Genomic DNA, 22,576 nt, shown 5'->3' on the forward strand with positions numbered 1-22,576 from the left:
CACTACAGTCGGATTAGTAAACATAACAAGCTACATGTAACACAAAAAAAAACATTGCACAGCTACCAGTCGGGCCTGAGCCGGGACAGAGAGCACCCGGGAAAACTATCCAAACATACTGGGCATACAGGGTGGACTTTCAATCAGGATGGTAGGATTATAGGATGACTTAGAATTTTTAACTTGCTTTATTAAATTTTTCCGCTTTTCTCTTAACAATTGGATTTATGAAACTATTTGGCTTGTTTAGAAAAATAAATAAGTTTTCTTTTAAGTTGATTGATCACCCTAGTCCGCAACAGATTAAATTTTTTTAGCAATATATTTTTCCAACAAAAAAGATTAGCAAACGCTGAAAGCTCTGTCGCAGCTGGTTACTAGCAGCAAAAATAAAATCCCCTAAAACCCCACACAACAAGCTTTCACAGGTGACTGCATCAGTCACATCGAATGTCAATCCGTTGTTCGAGAATTTTCATTTGCTGGAATAATTCAAAATGCTGTTTTTAAATATTTCATCGGACGTAAAAATAAACCCAACCAAACTCATGAATGCATTTCCAATAAATCAAAATCAATTTTACGCACCACTGTGAAACTATTCTCGATAAATATTTTTCTTTTATTTCATCCAATATTGCTTCCTGCGTGTTTTGTTGCTCCCCCCTCCGTTTTCTGGCAAAACACGATATCGTATATGGGTCATTCCAGGTCAACTGAGTACACTTTTGGACTCGACCTTCACCAATTTGGACCAAACTTGGAGGGAACGTTTATCTATCGATAGTTAACAGAAATCCTTAGTTTGGTGCTGATTGGACCATCCCTCTATTTTTGGCACCGCCCTCTTTTTTTGGCGATTTTCTAAAAAACTTTTTTTTCTTTTAATCATAACTTTGCAACTATTTGAGCAAAAGACTTTCTACAGGTTGCATTTTATAGAAAATTGTCCAAGGATTTCGATAAAAATAAAATGTTAACCCTTAAATGCCCACTTATATTATATTTTAACGTTTTAAGTATAAAAATGCAGTTTTGACCAATTGATTATATTTTTATTTATTTTATTTTATCGCCTTCGTGTTCCCCGGACAATTTTACATAATAATCAATATACACTTTAAACTAAAATGAACTATTGGCGAGATACAGCGATTTTACTGAAAAAAGTTTGATTTTGCTCTGCACTCTGTCCTATGAATTCAAATCCGAAATAAGTTTCTCACATATAAAAACCGAATTATGCGAGATTCATTCCTTTTTGTTGAAAAGTACACCATGCACTTCCGAGTGCTGCGCAAAATCAAACTTTTTTCTGTAAAATCGCTGTATCTCGTCAATAGTTCATTTTAGTTTGAAGTCTACATTGATTATTATGTAAAATTGTCCGGGGAACACGATGGTGATAAAATAAAACAAATAAAAATACAAGCAATTGGTCAAAACTGATTTTTTATACTTAAAACGATAAAATATAATATAAGTGGGCATTTAAGGGTTAACATTTTATTTTTATCGAATTCTTAGGACAATTTTCTATAAAATGCAACCTGTAGAAAGTCTTTTGCTCAAATAGTTGCAAAGTTATGATTAAAAGTAAAAAAACAAAATTATAGAAAATCGCCAAAAAAGAGGGCGGTGCCAAAAATAGAGGGATGGTCCAATCAGCACTAAACTTGGGATTTCTGTTAACTATCGATAGATAAACGTTCTCTCCAAGTTTGGTCCAAATCGGTGAAGGTCGAGTCCAAAAGTGTACTCAGTTGACCTGGAATGACCCATATAATGGTTCGACTTGGATTTGGACGATTAGGGTGGTTGTGAATATCTAACATTTAAGGAATATTTTTGGGAAATTTTTCGTCTTCTAGAAAGTTGCTGAGCTTGCCAATCCAAGCAACTTTGTCCAGGACACCAAAATTTTATTTCGTAATCTACGCCTTCTACGACCAAATTTAGAGCAAGTTTCAGACCTAACCTTCAAAAATCAGTTTTTTTAACGTAGCAATTCAGGGTTAAGTTTTAGAGAGCACTTTTAGAGCTCTGAAAAACAAACATTTTTATGTTCTGTCAAGTCTGTCTGGACTTAAGGGTCAAAAGTTACAGCCATTTTAAGGTAAAAAAGATGTTAATTTAAAACTTAAATATCTCGAAAAGGTGCAGGCCAAATTGTAAGCGCTAGGTTGCATTCGAAGGAGGAGATTTAGCTTAAAAAACCCGGCGGTATTTTCTTTGAACTCGAGATATCTTCATTTGAAAATGTCTAATTTTCAAGGGAAAAGTGTATGGGACCACCCTAATGAAATTCGAAAATTGTTCAACTATATGTTTTCCATGTAATTTTGCCCGCTGAATCTGAATCTGCCCTCAGAAATTAGCCAAAGTGTCAAAAAATAAAAACGATTTTTGGTCATATTTTAGGTTTTCTAGGTAAAACTACCATTAAACACAAAATATGATCAAAAATCGATTTTTTCACTATTTGGCTCAAATCTGAGGGCAGATTAAGATTCAGCGGGCAAAATTACATGAAAAACAAATAGTTGGACAATTTTCGATTATTTTCTCTTTCGAATGCAACCTGGGTTAAAATTTGGTCTGCGCCTTTTCGAGATATTTCAGTTTTTAATTTCATTTTCAAACCTTTTAAAAAAAACTCCAGATTTGCATCTTTTTTACCTTAAAATGACTGTAACTTTTGACCCATAAGTTCAAATTGACTTGTCAGAAAATTAAAATGTTCGTTTTTCAGAGCTCTAAAAGTGCTCAATACTTTTCTCTAAACTTAACCCTGAATTGCTACGTTCAAAAAACTGAGTTTTGAAGGTTTGCTCAGATGCTTTCTCTAAATTTGGTCGTAGGTCAAATTTGTCTTTGCATAAAATTTCGTTTTTTTTCAAAAATCACTGATTTTTCAAAAATTTATAACATGGCGGCAGATTTTTTGACCATGTTTCTCAATGGCTCAAATGTTGCGGGTTTTTGTCCCCTAGAACATATAAAAAAATCTCGAAAATAAAAAAATATGTATTTTGGGAAATTGAGTTGTTGTGAAAAAAATGTTGATTTAATATTGATCCTTGCACTGTAATTTGGATTTAGCCCGCACTTTTTTCTCGCACTTTTGACGACATGAGTTCAAAAAGCTAGGCAACCACGTTTTGTTTATTTACATTTTCCGTCGCAGTTTCCACCAAACAGAACTTTTAACGCTTTAAAAGTGCGATTGACAGGTGAAAACGAGCGAGCAGCCTCGGCTCGCTTTGATCGTTTCTGAGGAAAATTTAAATTTTCCAAGGCAGTTTGACAAGTCGCAATAGTGCGATTGATAGCAAAAATAGAGTGCGAAGTCCAAGTTAGTGGGAATTGCAATTTTTTCCGTGTACCTATTTTTTTCTTAATAGTCCTCAACAATATCTACAACTTTGCCGAAGACACCAAATTGATCTGAAAATTCACTCAAAAGTTACAGCTGTTTGAATATTTACAAATCTTTTTTTTTTTAGTTTTAGTGAAAACAAAGTTGTTAAAAAAATCAAAAAAGCAATTTTTTTCCGTGTACCTATTTTTTTCTTAATAGTCCTCAACAATATTTACAACTTTGCCAAAGACACCAAATTGATCTGAAAATTCACTCAAAAGTTACAGCTGTTTGAATATTTACAAATCATTTTTGTATGGAAAGCAGCCAAAATTGTATGGAAACTTGTACGGGAGAAACAATGACAAAAAATAGCTTATTTGGTCATAGGGAAGGCCCTCACAAAGTTTGAGCCAAATCAAAAAATACAAAAAATAAAAATGGTTGAAATCGGCCGATTCCGTTGAGAGTTGCTCAGCTGCCAAATTTGTATGGAAAATTATATTGTAAAAAATTTCAGACGGATAAAAAAATACAAAAAAAATTATTCAAAAAACGATTTCGTAGAGAATTGTTCTTTGTAAAAATGTAAAAACTATTCTTGCGATTTGTTTCCATCCGCATTGACCTTTTCTCGTCTTTGATTCTCCTTTTTATTAGAGCAATTCAATTGCTAAATATTGTAATTTTCATTGAAAAATCTTGTACAGTTGATTGTAAATGTTTGTTTGACGCCATTGTTCAATAGAGCTCTGGAGAAAAAAATGATCAAAAAACGATCTTTTATAACATAATTGAAAAAAACAAACATTTTATTTGCAATGTTTGTTATTAGGGAACTGTTTTCCAATTTCCTTTTTTTCCTCGAAAAAAATTTTTTTTCATGTTTTTTACCATGTAGAAGGAAAAACGCTTCGTACTAGCGGTAAAATTTACCAACGCTATTTTCAAACTCACCTTGTGAGATAACAAAATTATGGACACTAAAATGTCTAACACAAAACACCAACAGCCCTTTCCTTTTAGCAAAAGATAGCACCGTTTTTTGCACTTTCCCAGCGTTAATAAATTCATACATGCAACACCGACCTCACCGTATATCGGTGTCACGCCCTGCCTCTTTATTAAATTAAAATGCAGAAATTTTAATATTCCAACACATTCCTTGCAGCAGCTCAATGGCGCCCCCTCGTTTGAAAATGTACATCGTCATACATTGGGTATAATATGGTTGAACCCATCTCAAACAGGGTCCCCATCAACACGCAGCAGCTGGAGCCGCCTCGAAGAGCCTCCGGGGGATTCCAACGACGAGGACGAGGATCCCAAAGTGGCCCCCCCAGGCACAAAACACTCATTTTTGCGCCTTTTTATAATGAAATTTATATTTATATATTTTTTCCTGGCCTTTTTTCTGTGTTTCCTTTTCCTCCTTCCTAGAAATGCCATCCCAGCTCGAGTTTGAGGAAAGAACCTTGAGAAAGGAGGGGAAGTTATGAGGGTAAACTCTATGGAATCTAATAAAAATAGTTATGCTTTGTCTTGTTTACTTGTTCTAATGGCTAATTTTTCAGGAATCCTTTTAAAATTAGTGCCGTTGAAAAAATTTACAGCTCAGCAGTTAGATTTCATTGGGAAGAAAACCAACTTGGAATAACGACATGATTCTAATTTCGGACACTTAGTAGCATATCATTTTTGTTACAGCTGGCAAAAAATCATATAATAAGTTGGAAATGTATCAGGATGTAGTATAAACAGTCAGTTTTAAGAGAATGCATGCAAAATATATCTTTTCTGATAATTTTTCATCAGAATTTGAAAAATTAAAATGACTTGTTGTGCTTCAAATCCCGGACACTGATAAAAGCTGATTCGGAATCCAGACACTTTTGCTTCGAATTCCGGACACTCGATTTTGCTTATGATTCGCACAAATTTGGACTCAACCCAAGTAGCATTTTAGGCTTTATCAAAGCTGTCACAACCGCTATTAAACCTATCAGCCAAAACCAACATTAAAACCCAAAACCCAAAAAGACCTCCGCAAAAGGTTGTCACGGCCTATCTCTAAAACCTACATAGGAGTTCAAGTCTTTACATCTGAATCCTTACAACATCCTCAAATCCTTAATAAAACCTTTGTTAAAACCTAGTCAGGAGTTAAGGAAAAATGACAATGCATACGTCTTCAAACGTCTTATGCCGAATAGGTTTTATTTTGACAAAAAATAATTCTTTGTCTTGCCAAATGATAAAATGGAGATGGTTTGCAAAAATGGCGATGATAAATAATAGATATTGGAGGTAATCAAAATAATTTGAAAGCTTATTTCTTAAAATTGGTGGCTCAAATTTAGCTGCAGTTAAAATTTTACTGATAAATGTAGGGGAGATAGAGCCAAAAAATCAACTCGCATCATAAAAAATCATAATTTGTAATCATAGTTTTAAATGTTAAAAAATATTTTATTGCAATTCTTTGAAAAAAATGTTCAAATTATTTATAAACATAAATCGCTATATTAATTTTATCAGAAATTCAGCATAAATGAGTGTTTTCGGAAAATTTAAATCAAATTTCTCAGTTCTCAATTTTTTCAACCAAGATGGCGGTCAATCACATTCAATCAGAACACGCGCTTAGCACCAAATTTATGCACTGCAATTTTGCCGCGTTAAATTCTTTTTCAGGAGCTTGTGGTTTTAATTAAGCTTTTTGCATTCCCAGTGGCACTTGACAGCTTAAACACCCTTGGTTTTAAAGAAGCATGCGATAAAACCGTTTGGCATAACATTGCCATTGGGTTTTCAAAACTCTCTTAAAACTGTCATTAAACCTTATTGAAAGGCATTTGAGCAATTCTCCACGAAATCGGTCTTTTTTTTGGAATTTTAATTTTTGTATTTTTTATCCGACTGAAACTTGTTTGGTGCCTTTGGTATGCCCAAAGAAGCCATTTTGCATCATTAGTTTGTCCATATAATTTTCCATACAAATTTGGCTGCTGTCCATACAAAAATGATATTTGAAAATTCAAAAATCTATATCTTTTGAAGAAATTTTTTGATCGATTTGATGTCTTCGGCAAAGTGGTAGGTATGGATACGGACTACACTGGAAAAAAATGATACACGGTAAAAAAAATGGTGATTTTTTTTTCTTTTTATCACTAAAACTTGATTTGCAAAAAAACACTATTTTTATTTTTTTTCAATTTTTTGATATGTTTTAGAGGACATAAAATGCCAACTTTTCAGAAATTTCCAGGTTGTGCAAAAATCATTGACCGAGTTATGATTTTTTAATCCATACTGATTTTTTCAAAAAATCGAAAAATTGGTCGCAAAATTTTTCAACTTCATTTTTCGATGTAAAATCAAATTTGCAATCAAAAAGTACTTTAATGAAATTTTGATAAAGTGCACCGTTTTCAAGTTAAATCCATTTTTAAGTGATTTTTTTGAAAAAAGTCACAGTTTTTCATTTTTTAAAATTAGTGCACATGTTTGCCCAAATTTGAAAAAAAATATTTTTGAAAAGCTGAGAAAATTCTCTATATTTTGCTTCTTCGGACTTTGTCGATACGACCCTTAGTTGATGAGATATTGCAATGCAAAGGTTTAAAAACAGGAAAATTGATGTTTTCTAAGTCTCACCCAAACAGCCCACCGATTTTCAATGTCGATATCTCAGCAACTGATGGTCCGATTTTCAAAGTTAAAATATGAAACATTTGTGAAATTTTCCGATCTTTTCGAAAACAGTATTTCCAAAATTTTTAAATCAAGACTAACATTTCAAAAGGGCCAAACATTCAATATTACGCCCTTTTAAAATGTTAGTCTTGGTTTAAAAATTATGAAAATATTGTTTTAGAAAAGACCGAAAAATTTCACAAATGTTTCATATTTTAACATTGAAAATCGGACCATTAGTTGCTGAGATATCGACATTAAAAAATGGTGGGCTGTTTGGGTGAGACTTAGAAAACATCAATTTTCCTGTTTTTAAACCTTTGCATGGCAATATCTCAACAACTAAAGGTCGTATCAACAAAGTCCCAAGAAGCAAAATATAGAGAATTTTCTCAGCTTTTTAAATTTTTTTTTTTCAAAATTGGGCAAACATGTGCACTAATTTAAAAAAATTAAAAACTGCCACTGTTTTCAAAAAAGTCACTTAAATATGGATTTAACTTGAAAACGGTGCACTTTATCAAAATTTCATTTAAGTACTTTTTGATTGCAAATTTGATTTAACATCGAAAAATGAAGTTGAAAAATTTCGATAGTTTATATGAAAATTTGCTAGAATCTATAAGGAAATCAATACCATAAATTTCTGCTTTGCCTTCCCGGTCCATCGGACGCCTGTGAAATATTTCAGTGAAATGTTTCACATTTGGTAAACTTATAATTTTATTCTATATATTTTTGGCATTAACTACAGCGTTGAAACAAACCATAAATGAAAGTTGATGTTAGAATACATCAAATAACACAGCTTTGACATTCATAATGCGAACTTATAGGCAAGATGAGGTGTCCGGGTTTCGAAGCGTCCAGGAATTCGAATCATGACGTTAGTTTTTTAAACAACAAGTTGCAAAATGTATATTGATTTTATAAGGTAAGTCAGCTCATGCTAATTTTTTGGTGTGCTAAACAACCAAACAAAAAAAAACCCGTGAAATTTGCAAAAAAAAACTTTTCTGAAAATTTTCATGAAAAATCCGGGTTTCTTGCTAACTATTTTTTGACAGCTGAAAAATCAGCCTTACCTTATCTTATCTATATACACCATATTCTTTTTTTAAGTCACCTTTTTTTAAACGATTCTCGATTTATGCAACTTTTTTTAAGTCATGACTTAAAAAAAGAATGTTCATGACTTAAATCAAGAATATGACTTAAATTAAGAATCGTTGGGAATTCGTAATTTTTCGGAGAGTTTTCAAAATGTATCAATTGTATGTTATTTAGTAAGAGCAAGAGCTACCAAAGAAACAAGTTGAAACTTCTGAATATTGACTACGGATCCTACTCAGACTACTTTAGTGAGTGTGGTAGCCTACAGTGCATTGTTGGGATTGATCTGGGTCATCCAAGGACTCCCTAGAGTTAAGATCTGTGACTCTACCGCCGTTACAAGCAAGAGGTCGACGGTTTTTGAACCCGGAACATATCCGCATAGCTTCAGTGAGTATGGTAGAATAGTTTGCGATGTGTTTGAATGTCTTGGGTCATCCAAATACTTCCTAGAGTTAAGATCTGAGTCCTTGGATGTCTCAGAACATCCCAACACATCATTGAATTAGTCTATCATACTCACTGAAGCTATGCGGATATGTTCCGGGGTCAAAAACCGTCGACCTCTTGCTTGTTACGGCAGTAGTCCCACAGATCTTAACTCCAGGGAGTTCTTGGATGACCCAGATCATCCCAATAAGTTGTTATAATAATGATCTGTAGCAGGGATGCCACATGATTTTTTAAAATGTCTGTAAAAAAGTCTGTGTATGTCTAAGCAATTGTCTAAAATTTAAATATATCAATTTACAGTCATAGAAATCCATTAAAATTGTGTTTTTAAGCATTTGAAGACTAACAAAATAAGTTTCGATTGATATTTTTACAAAATTTTAATTTAATGAAGTTTTCAAAAAGTCTGTGCACCTCAAAAAATGTCTGACACAAGCTCAAATGTCTGTGAAACACAGACAAATCTGTGTATCTGGCATCCCTGATCTGTAGCCTACCACACTTACTGAAGCAGTCTGGGTTGGATCCGTAGTCAAAATCTTGAAGTTTCGACTTGTTTCTTTGGTAAGCCTGTTGCACAGGTGTTCCAAAACCATGATAAATTGTTTTAATAACATTTCTTAACAAAATACAATTGAAACCCCAAGTAACTTTTTTTTCCAGGAGTTCTACAAGAGCTCTTCAAGATAGCTACAGCATAGCAGTTTGGACCGCGGTAGGATAAAACTCTCTTCAAGTACTCTTCCAAACTCCTGAAGAAGTTTTGAAGAAAATTTTATCCTACCGCGGTCCAAACTGCTATGCTGTAGCTATCTTTAAGAGCTCTTGTAGAACTCCTGGAAAAAAATGTTACCTGGGACATTTTGAAAACTCTCCGATAAATTACGAAATCACAAATATTCTAAATTTAGGTCATATTCGCAATTTAAGTCATGGACATTCTTTTTTTAAACGATTCTCGATTTAAATACCCCCATTTCGTTGTGTAAATCCAGAATATGGTGTACTTTGGTCATAGGCAAACAGATCGCTACAAGACTACTTCTGTCAAAAGTGGTAAATATTATTATCAAATTTTTAGATGATAATCTAATCTAACACAAATGCAGCCAGCCCGATGAATGCATGCTGGAAAGGCTTGTGATTAGATTACGAAAATGTATCACAAAAGCTGAAGCGGCCAGCCCTACTACGTTGTGTTTACCGCGGAGAGGATTCTGCGAACGGATCACATTTCACAAAACCTACAAGAGGGGGAAGGATGCGTGGACATACCGTACCAAACGCTCCAGTTTTTCGATTGCATCGGTGTTGTGTGTAGAATGTGTAGGGTTTCACCTCTTTCCCACAGGTTCCGTCACCCATCAACCGTGTTACTCACCGATTTCCTCTAAGGCACACATGAAAACTTCCGGCGCCATGTACGGCTTGGTGCCAGACATGCTGCAGGCCAGCCCGTCCGGCTGTAACCGGGTTGCGATGTTAAAGTCGGTGAGGTGCGAGTGTCCTGGAATGAAGAGAGAGAGGGAGATAGAAGGTCAGAACAGAAGGTTTCATTGATGCAAGGGGAAAAGGGTTAACAATATGGATGAGTGAGCTGTTTGGAAGAGAGGGTTTCGAAGTTGAACTGACTGTTTTATGTTAAGCCTGGTTTTATAATTTTCAAAAGTTGCTTGTTTTTTGCTTTCCGTAGAATTTTAAAAATGTTGATTTTCTACCTTATCTTGATAACATTATTTAAAAGTAATCTCCGATTTGTAAGCAAAGCAAAACAGGCAACCTACATGAATATGTAGATGGTACAAATTGTGCATTCACTTCTCGGACAATTACCATAGCCTCTAATGGCTGTAACTGAAAGGGAGTCAGGCTCTCAAGTATATCCGCTGTGTTTCCGTTCCGGCAATCACAATGAAATCTCCTCAACCCCATCCACAAGCTGAATCCGAAATTTGCATCTCAATTCCCAGCCCAGCGCAGTTGGGCACGAACTTGAACCCGTAAACGGAGAGGAACCCGCTTGGCATAATCTATTTATTGCCACCAGTCCTAGTCCAGGTCCGTGGGGCAATCCGAAGCCAATTCGGAAATCACGCTTTGCATCGTAATCCGATCCCGGCTAAAGAAAGGATCAGGCCGGAGCGAAACATTCATGAGTTTAGTCGTCGTCGTCGTCGTGCTGATGACGGGTCTCTTAACGAGCAACGAGAGACGAGCAGGAGGTTACGGCTTCATGGGCGGATTCCTGCGAGAATACTCGGAATCATCTCCATTTCAACTATTCCAAATGCGACTAAACACGGTGGCGTTACGTTTCCGTTCGTATCGTTTGAAGGGGTTTCAACGGTTGCTTCTGGTGTTGACATAAGCGTGCCATTTGGAGAGGATTGTTGGAAACATCGGAATCTATACTGTTAGGAAACCGTTGTTGAACTTATCAACTTGTAGTTGAATCCACCAGTAAGTGGTTGCTGCCCTCCTGATAAATCACGTGGCTAACGCTAACGCTAACGCTTATATAGCTCAGACAATATCAAGTTGAGTGCTGCCACCTTTAAGCAATTTTAGGAACCATTTGTAAGCAGAACTTTTAAGGGAATTCATCAAACTTTATGATTTTCAACAGGGACTTATGGTACCCTAATCCGGATAGAATCGAACAAACCCAGATAAAATCTGTTCAGCGAGTGCGCAGAAATTTGCTTATTTTAAGAAGTTGCGACGCCCCTGACCTTTTCCTAAGGTGCTGCCACCTTGCTTGCAATGAAAACATCGTCGCACAATCGCCCATTCGTTTTGAACCCGTTTGGGAAAACGAAATTTCAAATCAACGACTCGTGAAAAATACGAATCAGATTAACCTCCTTCCCCCACTCGAAATCCGTGTGCCATTTCGCAATAAGCCTACATTTGAAACGGAAGTCGAGCTTTCCAAGAAGCAGGAGGTGGGATTTCCTGGCTTTGGACGGACCACGGACTGACGGTGGTGACGGAGAAGATGGCATTATGAATACTAACCTTGCCGTTCGGGGCTGAAAAGGGACACTCGTTTTCTGTACGTTTCTGAGTAGGAAAAAAAACTCGAAATCAACCAGGACTGACAAATCCGATTATGGGAGGCCAGATTTGGAGGCGGCGTGATGTTCACCTTTATTTTCGGAAGGTTATTTTAAGCTTGCGATGAAAGTGTGATAAATCAGAATAGGATGTGTTTTCTCTGGATGGACTTGTTTTGAATTATTAAATTTAATTGTTAAGGAGTTCCTGAATGTTTTGTTTTCAACTTTTATTTGATCATATTTCAGTAATCAGTGATTCGACGTCAAACCAGTAGGATTTAGATCAAAAGTGCTCTGATTTTGCTACACTCAACCCCCGGTGGTTGGTCATTTTTTCGTTTGATACTTGTTTAATTTGTACCCCGTTGGTTGGTCAAAGTCAAACTAAAAACTGACAAACTGTCACTTTTTACACGGCGTTTGGTAGTGTGTGTGAACTCCGTGTAAAAGGGGTATCAAACTAAAAATGTCAAATAAAAAAAAATACATATTTTCATGATTCTTTTTACATCTGTCTATTATTTAATTAGGTATTTAATTTTATTTTTATTTTATATAACACATTTTATGGGTTGGTGAGATGTGAATAGAACAATTCTCTACGAAATAGTTTTTTTTTGAATTTTAATGTTTTTTTAGTGCCTTCGATATGCCCATAGAAGCCATTTTGCATCATTAGTTCGTTCCTATAATTTTCCATACAAATTTGGCAGGACTCCAAACAAAAATGACGTCTAAAAATTCAAAAATCTGTATCTTTTAAAGAAATTTTTTGATCGATTTGATGACTTCGGCAAAGTTGTAAGTATGAATATGGACTAGACTGAAAAAATGATACAGGGTAAAAAAAAAAATTTGGTAATTTTTTATTTCTTTTTTTATCACTAAAACTTGATTTGCAAAAAAACACTATTTTTAATTTTTTTTATTTTCTGATATGTTTTAGAGGAAATTTCCAGAATAGCATAGCATAGCATAGCATAGCATAACGGGTCTGCACCACGCTGTTGGGGGTGCCATAATGGTCAATTCAATATTCTTAGACAATTTGATTGCTGCCCGGTACAACCAAGAATATCTAAGAATGTAAATTTCCACACTGTGCTCCAAGGCTACGCCCATACAGTCCCGTGGGGATTTGGGAGGGGATGTATTTGGGTAATTCTCCGCCAACTCACACAGCAGTTGCCCCGACCCCTCTTCGGGGTCCTAAGGGGTAACTTTTGTCCCTGATCACGAATCCGAGGTCCGTTTTTTGATATCTCGTGACGGAGGGGCGGTACGACCCCTTCCATTTTTGCACATGCGAAAAAAGAGGTGTTTTTCAATAATTTGCAGCCTGAAACGGTGATGAGATAGAAATTTGGTGTCAAAGGAACTTTTATGTAAAATTAGACGCCCGATTTGATGGCGTAATCAGAATTCCGAAAAAACGTATTTTCGTCGAAAAAACACTAAAAAGTTTTAAAATTCTCCCATTTTCCGTTACTCGACTGTAAAATTTTGGAACATGTCATTTTATGGGAAATTTAATGTACTTTTCGAATCTACATTGTCCCAGAAGGGTCATTTTTCATTTAGAACAAAATTTTCATTTTAAAATTTCGTGTTTTTCTAACTTTGCAGGGTTATTTTTAGAGTGTAACAATGTTCTACAAAGTTGTAGAGCAGACAATTACAAAAATTTTGATATATATACATAAGGGGTTTGCTTATAAACATCACAAGTTATCACGATTTTACGAAAAAAAGTTTTAAAAAAGTTGGTCGTCATCGATCATGGCCGTTCATGGTCACCCGCGACAGACACGGACGACGAAACAAAGAGAAACGCAAAAGTAACTTTTTCAAAACTTTTTTCGTAAAATCGCGATAACTTGTGATGTTTATAAGCAAACCCTTATGTCTATATATCAAAATTTTTGTAATTGTCTGCTCTACAACTTTGCAGAACATTGTTACACTCTAAAAATAACCCTGCAAAGTTAGAAAAACACGAAATTTTAAAATGAAAAATTTTGTTCTAAATGAAAAATGACTCTTCTGGGACAATGTAGATTCGAAAAGTACATTAAATTTCCCATAAAATGACATGTTTTTTACAGTCGAGTAACGGAAAATGGGAGAATTTTAAAACTTTTTATTGTTTTTTCGATGAAAATACGTTTTTTCGGAATTCTGAGTACGTCATCAAATCGGGCCTAATTTTACATAAAAGTCCCTTTGATGAATCACTCTTTTTTTGCATGGAAGGGGTCGTACCGCCCTCCGTCACGAGATATCAAAAAACGGACCTCGGATTCGTGATCAGGGACAAAAGTTACCCCTTAGGACAAAGTTTCACGCAAATCGAAGAGGGGTCGGGGCAACTTTTTCCGATTTCGTGTGAGTTGGTAGAGAATTACCCATTTGTTGTTCACTAGTGGCAAAAGTGCAGTGAACCCATACGACTTTTAAAAGTGAACGGAATATTTTTGGGAGGCTTGGAATGGGGGTTAGGGGAATTTCATCGGGCCGATGAAAATGATTGATTGCGTAATGTATAAAATGTTTTGGGAGTTTGTATAGGTAAGTGTGAGTCTGTAATGTATCCATCTTACTAACCCCTCAAAACTCATGTGATACTTTGTCGGAGACGCAGCTGATTTAGCGGTCCCATCACTCAAGTATCGGCTAACATTCCCATCCACTTCCCCGTGTCTTACCACTGGTCGTGGCCGGCGTCGGTATTGATCAGCACGATAGGGACCTTTGAAAATTGCGAAGGGGTGATGATTGGTTCCTACTTTTCATCTGTGGTCCACGGAGCAATGTTTGGGGGTCCTGGTCAATAACGAAGTAGCAGCTACGGGTAGACACCAATGCTATGCTATGCTATGTAAGTATGAGTCTGTAATGTATTATCTAATAAACATACAGTTTTGTAATGATAATAAATAATAAATAATAAATATAATAAATATAATCAAAATGATTCCAAGAAGCTGTAAAAATAGTAATAATTTAAAATACAAATGCTCCAGATGGTTCCCTTTCTGTTTTAATAAATGTCGTTAGTTTATGCCATTTGATCATAAATGTTATGAGTAATGGAAAGATAAAGGAAAATGAGTAAAATAAGGAATAATTTGAACAGTTATGACCCTCCACCGCATGCTACGTCCCATCCACTCACTATTCCTTATAAAATAATTGAATGATTTTTTTTCCACTCTGTACACAAACACAACCATCCACTTGCACTGATGGAACATAATTTGTTTTTTGTGCAAATCAAGTTTTAGTGACATAAAGTGAAATTCAACACCACCAAAATTGGTTTACCCTGTATCTTTTTTTTGCAGTTCGATTCCTACAACTTTGCCGGAGACACCAAATCGATCAAAAATCTCAGAGAATTGCTCAACTATATTGTAGAGGTAATGATTTCAATAATTTCTACTTAAACTAACTAAGAATTATTGAAAAATTAAATTAATGGGTTTGTTATCATAATCTAAGTTTAAGTTTTTTTAAACACTTTCTTTCTAGAGATCCCAAAAAAAAATACCAATGAGCAATAGATGTTCTAATGGCATGCTCGTTTAGCCAAACTATAGTAGTTATTCATTGAGTCAGGTTGTCATTTCTCGCTTAAAGAATGTTTTTGTTTCGCCAGTGAGTGAGCCGTTTCAACCAAAAAATCAGTAAGTGCAGTGAGTGCCAGTGCTGAAAATGTCAGGGGTCATGACGCGATAGTCGGCCGGTTTTCAAAGGCACCAAAAAACAAAAAAAAAATGGAATTTATGAATGTGATAATTCGTAAATGTATTGAGAATCAATTAAAAATCCGCTTATGACTTTTTGAAAATATTGTTTGTTTGTTTGTTTGTTGAATGGTATATGAGAACATTGTTCTATTGATCCAATAAATGTTAACTGTGGAAAAAACACGACCTTTTCAAAAAATCCACGTTAAAAATGTTGGCAGCGCCTCTGTCGGTGACTTAGGACCAGGAATGCCAAGATTTTCTAAGTGTCAAAGAAAATATTGATAAATCACTTTTTGACAGACTTTTTTAGATTAAAATTAATGATTTCAATTAAAAGTCGAACATTTAGTAACAATTTATTTTATTGAAAAGTGTATTAAATCTTTTAGAGGTTTAAAATATCCATGAATGAATTGTAAAATTGTCATATGCCAGATTTTTCCAGGTTTTTGGTACTTGGCCAGTTTTTTTTAAACTTGTCAGATCCTTGGTCACAAGCGTTGGAATGTTGACAGAAAAATGTATTTTATTATTTCAACCATCAATATTTGGGCTTTTCTTACTGTTTTGGTAACTGTATATTAACATATTCTTCATGTTTTCTGAATTAGTGCTCTACTGCTGACAAAGTCCCAAGTCATCCCAGTTTAATGAACTTGTCTTCATTTGTTTTGCAAATAAAGTCACCCAAAAAATTGTGAAATACCTTTTGCCGTAAAACTAATTTAATTTTGCAGAGTCATCACCCTCCTGCTTGAATTCCTACCCATCCCGATGATTTAATCTCCAAGGCGACAAAGATACCGTGCGCTCACAGTAAAAGCTGCACCCCGAATTTGAAAATAAGTTGTTTTCGCAATTTCATTTCCACAATGCTACCCGCAGGGCTAATGAGATTCCAGACGGTTGATAAAAATTGCGCTGGTTTTGAACTGGCATGGTGACCAGACAGGAAAACTAATTTGCAATTCAAATGGCTCTTCCGCACATATCCGAGGCTTACCTGCAAAATTAATGATAGTAGCTGCTGCTGTTTCTGTTGATTAGTAATCGGATTAGCACTTTTTTTAATGTTAAACTTTTCTTGTTAGGTGGAACTTTACTGAAAATTGTTTTTTATAAGAATAATTTTAGCTAATTTTCAACTGTACAAACTTTTTTGGCAGGACACCATTCTAGATACTCAAAACCAGCAGTTTCGGTTATTAATTTCAGCAGCGGTAAAAGTGGGAGTTAATTACCAGCAAGCAGCCAAGACAACACAGCCACTTCGTCGTGAATGTCGCCATTTGGCAGCTTATAAATGCATGTTCAACAGTCGTAAGACTTTATTTTCATTTTCATAATTGAGTTTATAATTTGTGGAGTGAGGGTTTTTTGGCATTAGAGGGAACCCTCGAGGACAATGTTTTGCAAGCTGGAGTTAATTAAAGTTTTTGTTTGGTAACGAATGAACACCCGAAAAGGTTGAGCTTTATTTTTAAAGCAAAAAGCAAAAAAGCTTAAAAGCAAAAAAGCAAAAAAGCAAAAAAGCAAAAAAGCAAAAAAGCAAAAAGGCAAAAAAGCAAAAAAGCAAAAAAGCTAAAAAGCAAAAAAGCAAAAAAGCAAAAAAGCAAAAAAGCAAAAAAGCAAAAAAGCAAAAAAGCAAAAAAGCAAAAAAAAAAAAAGCAAAAAGCAAAAAAGCAAAAAGCAAAAAGCAAAAAGCAAAAACAAAAAAAAAGCAAAAAACAAAAACAAAAAAAAAAACAAAAAGCAAAAAAACAAAAAAGCAAAAAAGCAAAAAAGCAAAAAAGCAAAAAAGCAAAAAAGCAAAAAAGCAAAAAAGCAAAAAAGCAAAAAAGCAAAAAAGCAAAAAAGCAAAAAAGCAAAAAAGCAAAAAAGCAAAAAAGCAAAAAAGCAAAAAAAAAAAGCAAAAACAAAAAGCAAAAAAGCAAAAAAAAAAAGCAAAAAAGCAAAAGCAAAAAAAAAAGCAAAAAAAAAAAAAAAAAAAAAAAAAAAAAAAGCAAAAAAAAAGCAAAAAGCAAAAAGCAAAAAGCAAAAAAGCAAAAAAAAAAGCAAAAAAGCAAAAAAGCAAAAAGCAAAAAAGCAAAAAGCAAAAAGCAAAAAGCAAAAAGCAAAAAGCAAAAAGCAAAAAGCAAAAAGCAAAAAGCAAAAAGCAAAAAGCAAAAAGCAAAAAAGCAAAAGCAAAAAGCAAAAAGCAAAAAAGCAAAAAGCAAAAACAAAAAAAAGGCAAAAAACAAAAACTAAAAAGCAAAAAGCAAAAAAGCAAAAAACAAAAAGCAAAAAGCAAAAAGCAAAAAGCAAAAAGCAAAAAGCAAAAAAGCAAAAATCAAAAACCAAAAACGCAGAAAAGCAAAAAAGCAAAAAAGCAAAAAAGCAAAAAAGCAAAAAAGCAAAAAAGCAAAAAAGCAAAAAAGCAAAAAAAAAAAGCAAAAAGCAAAAAGCAAAAAGCAAAAAGCAAAAAGCAAAAAAGCAAAAAAGCAAAAAGCAAAAAAGCAAAAAAGCAAAAAAGCAAAAAAGCAAAGCAAAAAAGCAAAAAAGCAAAAAAGGCAAAAAAGGAAAAAAGCAAAAAAGCAAAACAAGTGAAAAAGCGGAAAATCGCAAAAAACGTTAAAATGCAGAAAAATCAAACACGCAAATAAGTTGAAAAAGATGAATAGCAAATAAAAAATAAGGACAAGCACAAAGCTGTAAAAAACAGAAAAGGTTAAAAATTAGTAAACAAATATAAAATTAAAAAAGGAAAGAACATTAAAAGTAGTCCTTAAAACAAGAAAAATGTAAAAAATAAAATATCTAACTAGCATGTAAGTTAAAAAAGGGAAAAGCAGAGAGAGGAATAAAATTAAAATGGAAATAAAGCAAACAAAATGTTCATAATTCAAAATCATATAGAAGAAGAAAAGCAAATCAAAAGAAAAAATACAAATAATTATCAAGCAAAAAAGAGAAAAAATAAAAACAGAACATAAACAAAACTCTAAACAGACAGCAAAAAAAAAGCTCAACATAAAAAAAAACTCGAGGAAAAAAACGCAAAAAAAGGAAAAAGCAAACAAGCAAATAAGTAAAATGGGAAAATGCTGAACAGTGAAAAAGGAATAAGCATTGCTTGTTTTTTCAAAGGGAAAACGTAAAAATGTTTAAAAATAGTCAGAAAAACATAAATAAAAAGATAAAGAAAAATAAGATAAATCAAAAAGGGGAAGAAAAGCAAAAAGGAGAAAATGTAAAGGACAAAATAAACCAAGCACTATAAAACACAAAATTTTAAAAAAAGATAAAAACCTAAAAAAAGGGAAAGCAAGAATGAAAAAAAAAAACAAGTAAAAAGAAAAAAAGCAAATAAGTAAAAAAAGGGAATAATGCAAAAAATAAAACTGAAAAAAGCAATGCTTGTTTGAAAAAGGAATAGCGAAAAAAATGTTTCGAAGCATTAAAAGTAAAAACGCAAAAATTTAAAAAATATACAGTAAAAAATTATAAAGAAAACAGAAAATAAGAGAAGAAACACTCGTTAAGAGGAAGAAAGCAATAAAAAGAAAATATAAAGGGCAAAAAACCCGGCGCTATTAAGGAAAAAAGTAAAAAACGTAACAAGAGAGAAAAACAAACACTTTAAGTCCAGTTAACAGAAAAAATAAAGAAAAAAAAATTGTTTGAAAAAAGGAACAAGGCTAAAATGATTAAAAGCTTAATGAGTAAAATCGCAAAAAAGTAAAGTGAAAAAAGAGAATATAAAACAAATAATTAAAATGAAAAAAAAAAAAACTAAAGGACTAAGATAAAATTCAATCAGACAAAAACATCAATAAAAAGGAAATAAAAAGAAACAAAAAAAAAAACAAAAAAATACGAAAAAACTCATAAAGAGAAATAAAAGCAACAAACAGAAAGAAAAACTAAGCAAAGGAATAAAATGAAAAAAAAAAACAACGTGCTTATAAAGAAAAAAAGAAAAGAAAAAAAGACGAAACAAATCTAAACAAGAGAACGCAAAAAAGAAAAGCTAAGATAAAAGCTAAAAAATAAAAAAAAGGAAAAATGCCTAAAAGTTAAAAAGAGAAAACCATAAAAGTGAAAAAAAGTATAAACGCAACAACAGCTAAGAAGCAAAAAAAAAAATCACGATAACGCATGAAACCTAAAAAAATACAAATAGCAAACAAAGAAAACATGCAAGAAACCAAAAAAAAAATCAGATGAAGTTGACAAGTTTACTCCCAGTTTAAAAGCTTTTATTTGTCTTGACCATCGAACCCACCCCCTCAGATGATAAAATCAAGCGAGATCGTGCTGTTCAAAGACTTGTCGTTCGTTTGTTTACGCAAACAGAATCCTTCCCACTGGGCAGGAAATTGATTGGAAAATTGGATCAAAATTTTACCTCTCTTTTCTCATGGTCGATGCGTGCGGGCTTCTTTTCAAGTTGTGTTCCTCTTTTTACTCTTTTTTTGTATATTTAATGCATTTTGTTCACGATTTAATTTGGATTTTTTTTTAAATTTTCAGCTTTTAACTTTGAATAAAGTTTGTCAATTTTGTTTGCTTGATTAGTTAAAAATTCTCAAATTTAGTACCATTTCAAAAAATGTCAACAAACTTTTCCCGTGTTCAAGAATAAAAAAAATCAAGCAAAATTACGCCGCAAGCGACAACCAACCAAGCTTTCCCTCCTTCGTCGTCGCTCGGGTTGATGAATGAAGATTTTATCGGCAAATGTTGAGCCAATATCAATATTTAAATTGACACTGTTAGTGTTCGAAGGGAGCCGGCCTTTTTCGTTCGAAAAGTGAGCGCCAGGCAATCGGTTCTTGTTTGTCAATCACGGACAGGGGAAGGGACGGAAATTTTGGGTCGTTGACAGGGCTTATTTCTTCGTTTGGTGTATAGAGCTCCCAAAACCCAAAAAAAAAAAAAACTTGAAGCAATTTTAACGGAATGTAAACAGAATGAGTGGAGGGAAAACAGAACAATCCAAAGATTTGTACACAGGGCATCGTTGTGGTACCAAAAAAATGCTGGTGAGGGAAGGAGAGGAGAGCCTTTCGTGAAGCTTTTCAGTTAAGCTATTGAGCTGAAATTTGTTTCCACATTGATGGGCACATGATTGATGAGGGATACTTTGGAGTTTGAAGAACTTTGCGGGTGCGGTTCACTGCAATTGATTTTTTGATGAAACGAAAATAGTTGAAATTTTATTTCTTCTTGTTTTTAGAGTTGAGTCCTCAGTTCCATAACAAGTATAAGGCATACTATTTCAAAAATAAATACAACATGATTTGAAAAAAAAGTTGTCCGATTGGGCTCACAAATGTCTGGGGGTTTCTTGGCCGAAAGGACCCGTGTTTTTTTGATTGGCCATTAGAGTGACCTACGTCGTGTTAGGGTGGTCCAATAAATTGCAACTATTGTCGATTTTTGAAAAAAACACATTTTTCAAAAAAAAAAATCATCGCTCCGCACCATTTCAACCTCAACGTTTTTTCGGATCATGCTAGTTTCGTGGGGAATTTCAGTATGATTTTTGAATTTTTCATTGAAAAATCTTGCAAATTTGTATGTAAACATTGCAAAATACATTTTGTAACGCTTATTTATGCATTTTTTTAAACAGAGGTTATGTTAGGTTTGTTTTCTTATTTTTACAAATTTTGATTTTTTGGACTACAGATATGTAAAATTATAGTTGCCAAACTGTGATGTTGTATTTTGCGATACCGTAAACCGGGGTGACTTTGATAGGATTTCAATTTGTTTTTAGAATATTTTACAACAGGTAAGGTTTTTCTCAAGATTATTATTTTTAAAACATGTACTGGGGTAGGCCTCACAAAGTCCATGCACTATTTTGGAAAAAAAGTTTTTTCAATAGTGTTTAGAAAAATAGTTACGTTAAAAATTCTTGGTTTTAATTCTGGGGTGACCTTGATAGTCATGGTTTTTCTTGTTAAAATCATATTTAAGATGTTCAAACTATATTTGTACGTTAAATGTACCATCACTCAAGTAGTTGATATAGTTTGTAAGAAAAAAAATCAATGTTTATATTAAGTTAACTAAGTTTATAAGCTTTTTAACAAAATATATATAAATTGTAGGTAAAATTGTTAAGAAGTCGGAATTTTGCCTGAAAGTTGTTAAAAATAGTTTTGTTTATAAAATTATCGATTAATATTGCATTTTAAACTGAATTCGAAGCACGAATCACAAGTTTTCACATTTTACATGAAATTTGTTAAACTGAATTTGCCTATAAATTTGGAGATTTTTTTAATTGTGTTTTAAAAACACATATTATTTATTATTTACAAACTTATTTAACCTTCTCCTAGTGGAAAATTGTCCAAAGAATCCGAAAATGCATTCCGTTTTCCGATTAAAAATCATGTTTATTGAGAAAATCGTGACACTTTGAGAAGTTTAAAATAATGACTTTCATCCACATTTTCTTAACTATAGTTAACTAACTTTATAAACTTTTCAAAAATTTTTGAAAAGTTCTTCATGAGGTACTTTGAACACTTCTCTACCACGGTCAGTATGTTTATGAACCATTCCTTACGTATTTTAATTGTACTCTTCATTTTGCGGAAAAATTGCAAACCTATCAAAGTCACCCCGTTTTACGGTACTTTTGTTGCTCAATTAGGAAATTCTCTGTCAACTTACACGAAATCGTAAAGGTTGCCCTGGACCATCTTCGATTTCCTTGAAACTATGCTCTAATGGGCAATTTTGATACCTGATCTCGTAACGGTAGGGCGGTATGACACCTTTTTTAATATTACGGTACACCATATCGACATTTATGTAAAGTACCTTTCGATTGCAAACTCGAGTTAACTTCTTCGCTATGCTCGGAGAAGGTGATTTCAGCGGATTGCAGACTGGAGTGTAGTTAAAAGCAAACTATTTTTTTCGACTTTTTTCGCGTTTTTCAAATGTAATTATTTTTAAGAAAAATTGGCAACACTGCCAAATGATTTTTAAGCAGCTTGTGTTATAGATCAAACGATGGCATTCTTCGTCATTTAATTATAGTTACATGATATTTTTTTACAAAATACGTATTTTTCCTTTATTTTAAAAATGCAATTTTTTAACTCTGAAAAAGCCTCAGAATTTTTGTTATTACA

General features: G+C 33.6%; 1 protein-coding gene across 1 annotated transcript in view; it reads right to left on the minus strand.

Annotated features, from left to right (window-relative positions):
• LOC6050385 (serine/threonine-protein kinase 32A) overlaps positions 1-22,576 on the minus strand; it is a 299,642-nt gene that overhangs the window by 18,544 nt on the left and 258,522 nt on the right. Inside the window, exon 8 of the mRNA XM_038256038.1 lies at positions 10,008-10,133. Coding sequence (XP_038111966.1) covers positions 10,008-10,133 — 126 coding nt within the window. The remainder of the gene's footprint in view (positions 1-10,007; positions 10,134-22,576) is intronic.

This window comes from Culex quinquefasciatus, chromosome 1, assembly GCF_015732765.1.
Source record: "Culex quinquefasciatus strain JHB chromosome 1, VPISU_Cqui_1.0_pri_paternal, whole genome shotgun sequence".
NCBI classification, from domain to species: Eukaryota; Metazoa; Arthropoda; class Insecta; order Diptera; family Culicidae; genus Culex; species Culex quinquefasciatus.